This window comes from Cariama cristata, unplaced genomic scaffold (assembly GCF_000690535.1).
Source record: "Cariama cristata isolate BGI_N322 unplaced genomic scaffold, ASM69053v1 scaffold11128, whole genome shotgun sequence".
In the NCBI taxonomy this organism is placed as follows: Eukaryota; Metazoa; Chordata; class Aves; order Cariamiformes; family Cariamidae; genus Cariama; species Cariama cristata.
The window spans coordinates 3,365-7,375 of NW_009632872.1; the positions used below are offsets into that span (position 1 = coordinate 3,365).

Here is a 4,011-nt window from a genome sequence, read left to right on the forward strand (position 1 = left end):
GACCAAAGAAAAAGCATTTGGGAATAACCTTCTCTCCCAGGACATACTTATCCTTTTAGCACAAGTATTAGAAAGCAGAGAGCTGCAGCTTGAAACAGCCCACCTTAATCTAGAGGTAGACCATCACATCCCACAGGAGTCATATGCTATCAGGAAAGGCGTCTGTAGGCACGTGCTAAAGGACGATGTTAACAAGATGTACTTGCTCATGCACTTTATGTATCAGTGTAATAAGGCATTGGAAAGTTCCAGAGCAGCTCAGGTCTGATGTGGAGCCAGACATGTTCCTGCTTTTCCGTGAGGTGTTGCGAGGGGGGGGGGTGTGCTTGGACCCTCAGAGCTGTGTTCTGATCATGGGGTCTTCACCAGTCTTCAGGTATTTGCCATTTGCAGACTCCTTGAGCGCCCAGTCATGGAGGAGGCTGTAATCGTAGTGCTCCTTATCCACTTGTTTTAGAAAGGCCAGTCCAGAAATGGCCTGCCACTCTCTGAGAGATGGGATACGGATTTCCTTTACATTTTCAGTCCCTGGGACAAAGCCAAAGAACTTCTTTATGTGCTGCATGGCATAGAGCCTGGAGTGCTGGTCTGTTGCTTCATCAAAGAGCTCCTGCTCGTTATGGACATAGCTGCTCCAGTATCTGAAATGGAGAAAGCTGAGTGGGGAGAAACAGCTTGCCAGGCAGTAAGACAGGAAGACGGTGATGACTACCACAGCAATCAGAAGCCAGCCAGCCACCTTACAAAGAAAAAAAAAAAGAGAAAAACACCTGTTACAGCTGAAAATACTCACAGTGGTAACTTCTGAAAATCCATAAGATGATCTTTACTTGCTTCTCCTGAGTAATGAGGTTAACAAGGTATAAGCCTGGTGAGGGTCTGTTGCCATCAAACCCAGCCCCTGCCCACTGGAGACAGCCATGTAGTAAAATCACTCCTTTCTGTCAACTTTAAGGAAGTTCTGTTGTATAATTTGTGAAGGATTTTGCCTCCACAGCTATTACTGTTAGAAGAGAAGCCATCTAATTCCTAGCCTATATTAGCTTATAGGCTGTTTAACACCAATTTTCTCTGGAGTGACAACTTAATGTTCCCCCTTTTATTTACCCAGTATGTAAGCTTTTAGAAATGAGTCTGATCTAAAACCAAGATTTTAAGTTGGTTCACATGGAGCTCTCACAGCCTGGACCCTTTGGCCATATGTTTGTTACACTTGAATGAAGAAACTTCATACCCTCCCTGGCTCCTGAACTTCCATTTGCCTTACTTGACAGTACTTTTCAAGATACTACACAAGGAAGAATATATCCTCCAGTAGCAGGTAACAAACAGGACAGCCAGGCATCGTAATTTAGATACCTAAAGTTCAGTTCCTCTTACAGGAACAAAGCAGGCTTCAAAACACACAGAGATTTGGCACTTAAGGCAGAAGATGCTGAGCCTGTTTTCCCCTAACAACACTTTGCCTGCTGAATTAACTCTATTTCTCATCATTAGACCCGCAGGCAACAGGAGTTACTCACCTGTGACTGGTATCGGAGTAGGAGAATCACTTCATCTCTCACCCGGCTCAGCTCCGGAGGAACTAACTGACTGCACGGAAACACGGCCAACATCCTCCTGCGTTCGCTAGCAGTAACGTTAGGGTTAGCTCCGTAATAATACACAGAGACGTACTCGCTCATGGCACAGACATAATATGAGCCATTTATCAGGGTGACTGCTAGCCACGTTACTGGAGCAACCAGTGCTCTCCCAGTGATGCTGCACAAGACGAAGCAGTTCAGTTTCCATTGCAGTAACCGGTTCGGTGTCGTCTTTTCCTCAAGAGGAGACCTTTTGCCTGTCACCAGCCTCCAAGTCTGGTTATTCAGGGCATAGCCTACAACCAGAAGGATCAGCGCAGGAACTCCTAGGAAAGCCAGCCCATAGATAAGGTTCTGCCCAACATGACAGGGACAGCTGAATGTAAAAAAAGAGAAAAGTTGCTGCCCGCCAATTGTCAGTATTGCAATTATAGTATTAGCAGCAACAACCTCTTTGCCTTTTAGAAAAGTTAACCACTTTGGAAGGAAAGTCATTTTAGACCTTACTCTTTACCAAATCCTGTTGCTTTAAGTCAGTATTAGCTTTTAGTTATATTTAACAAGTGTTAATGGCAGACTAGAACAGAACAAACCCCAACATCTTAAAAAAAACCCTCAACAAAACCAACCAAACACCACCAAAAAAACCCCACTAGCCTTTCTTCTCCCACTAATTTTTAAGTTCTATTCCATGACAGCTAGAAGCTTGTTTGCTAGCTTTAAATATACTTACAGACATCCAATCATGTGTTTTAATTGATTGAATAATTTATCTCAGCAATTCTGGAACATTTAACTTTTAGTCAGTTGTGAGCTCTGCCAGCCCCTTGCTAATTGCCTGAAACTATCAATAAATTCTCCCTACCTTTTGGATGACACCCAATGCTATCAAACCCATGACTACCCTGTCAGGGTTAATTGGCAAGCTGTTTGCTAATTAGTGGTAATTAGCAGAAGATGGTGTGGGACTAGGAAAAAAAAAATAAAGAAAAAAAGATCTTTCAGCTGTTCTTCATAAAATATCAGCCAAACAAAGCCTTGTCAAGTGGACTGATTATGAAAAATGAAGCATTTAAAATTTAAAAGGCTTCAACTATAAAATAAAACCAGAAAGGATCCTGTAAGTCGCACAAAGTTTGCAATCCCAATGCTGTTCCTATTGAGTGTCAGTTCTGGTTCTGGGGCAGTTTGCTCTTCGAACACTGGACTCTGAGATGTAGTTGCTGCCGGAGCGTGAGCGTTTTAGTGTTTCACCTGTACGTGGTAAGAAGCTAGCATGGTAGCTAGCAGGTAAAGACCTGACAGGGCTGAATGTTCCTTTCGGAAAGGTGGTTTTTGGTAATGTGGAATCTGCTGTTCACCTCACACAGTGTCAAGCCAGCTTCAGACATGCTCATGGTAATAGCTGGCATTTATACAGCTTGCTTGTGACGACAAATTTTAAGATTTTCTGTAAGTATGATCAGTCTCATTCTGTGGACAGAGGTAGATAGAAATTTTTCAGTTAAACATTTCCAGAGCTGATTTCTGAATGTTGGGATGTATGATCTGGGCTCTCAGCACCTCTCACAAATCAAGCCTTAATGTAAAACTTTTCACTCCTGATGACTTTCTCTGGGTCGCACTTTGCCTATGGTCGTGCTAGCCAGTAGTTCTGTACATTGCATACCCTAGGCTGATCTGAATATGCAAGTGCTTGTGTTTAAGTTCTGAGAAGTCCAACTGCCTGTAATATAAACGTTTTTACCAAGAACAGAAAAAAAAAAATTAGCCAGAAAGTCTATGAGGAAAATTGTGTTCCCATTACAGCTGGCTATCTCCAGCATGAGTGGACTTGGTGGCATGATAGAATAGTGTTGCTAATAATAACTTTCAACTCAAAAAGTAGTTTTAGCACCCTTGGTATCTACTTGGGTGGCAGAGACACTCTCAGAGCTGTTACACACAGGGATGGCACGTTATACACGTCTAGCCCGTTTGCTAGGTGACACCTTGTTCCTCCCGTGTGCTGTTAGGGTGGACACCTCCTCCTCTCATCCCCATCACAGTCCGTGAAAGAGCTCCTTGCTGGTAGTTGGCTCTCAAAACTATGTGACACCATTACACAGAATTAAAAGCGATAGAGAAACACGGTGAAATATCCCCTGGGACTTTGCCACAGGTTTTCTGGAACCTGTTGTTGAGTTCTTGGTTGGTTGGGCAGAGTAGTAGCACAACAAAATCCCAGCGCTGTCTGAACACTGCTGTTTGGAAGCCTCATTTTCCTTCAGTATCACATGGTTTTCAATAACTTTTTTTTATATATACTAGTGGTAATATATTTTGAAAAAAATTACCTCCTTTAAATTCAGTGGAATAAACCCATCAGGCTGTTACAGAATTAATCTGAAGATGTGTTTTATAAGAGTCTCCCATTATGCCTCAG

At 42.8% G+C, this 4,011-nt stretch overlaps 1 protein-coding gene across 1 annotated transcript; it reads right to left on the minus strand.

The window, feature by feature from the left end:
* Positions 1–334: 334 nt before the first annotated feature.
* Positions 335–2,081, minus strand: FAM26D (family with sequence similarity 26, member D). The gene is made up of 2 exons (XM_009706538.1): positions 1,524–2,081; positions 335–739 (listed from the first exon to the last, which is right to left on the minus strand). Exons 1-2 carry the CDS (start codon positions 2,079–2,081, stop codon positions 335–337), a joined length of 963 nt encoding a protein of 320 aa, XP_009704840.1.
* Between the last annotated feature and the right edge of the window lie 1,930 nt (positions 2,082–4,011).

What these genes read in the sequence shown, in the direction of transcription:
- FAM26D (XM_009706538.1), bottom strand. Translation starts at nt 2,081, where the DNA reads ATGACTTTCCTTCCAAAGTGGTTAACTTTTCTAAAAGGCAAAGAGGTT. An exon ending in TACTCCGATACCAGTCACAG is followed by an intron (nt 740 to 1,523) that starts GTGAGTAACTCC and finishes TTTCTTTGTAAG; the next exon opens with GTGGCTGGCTGGCTTCTGAT.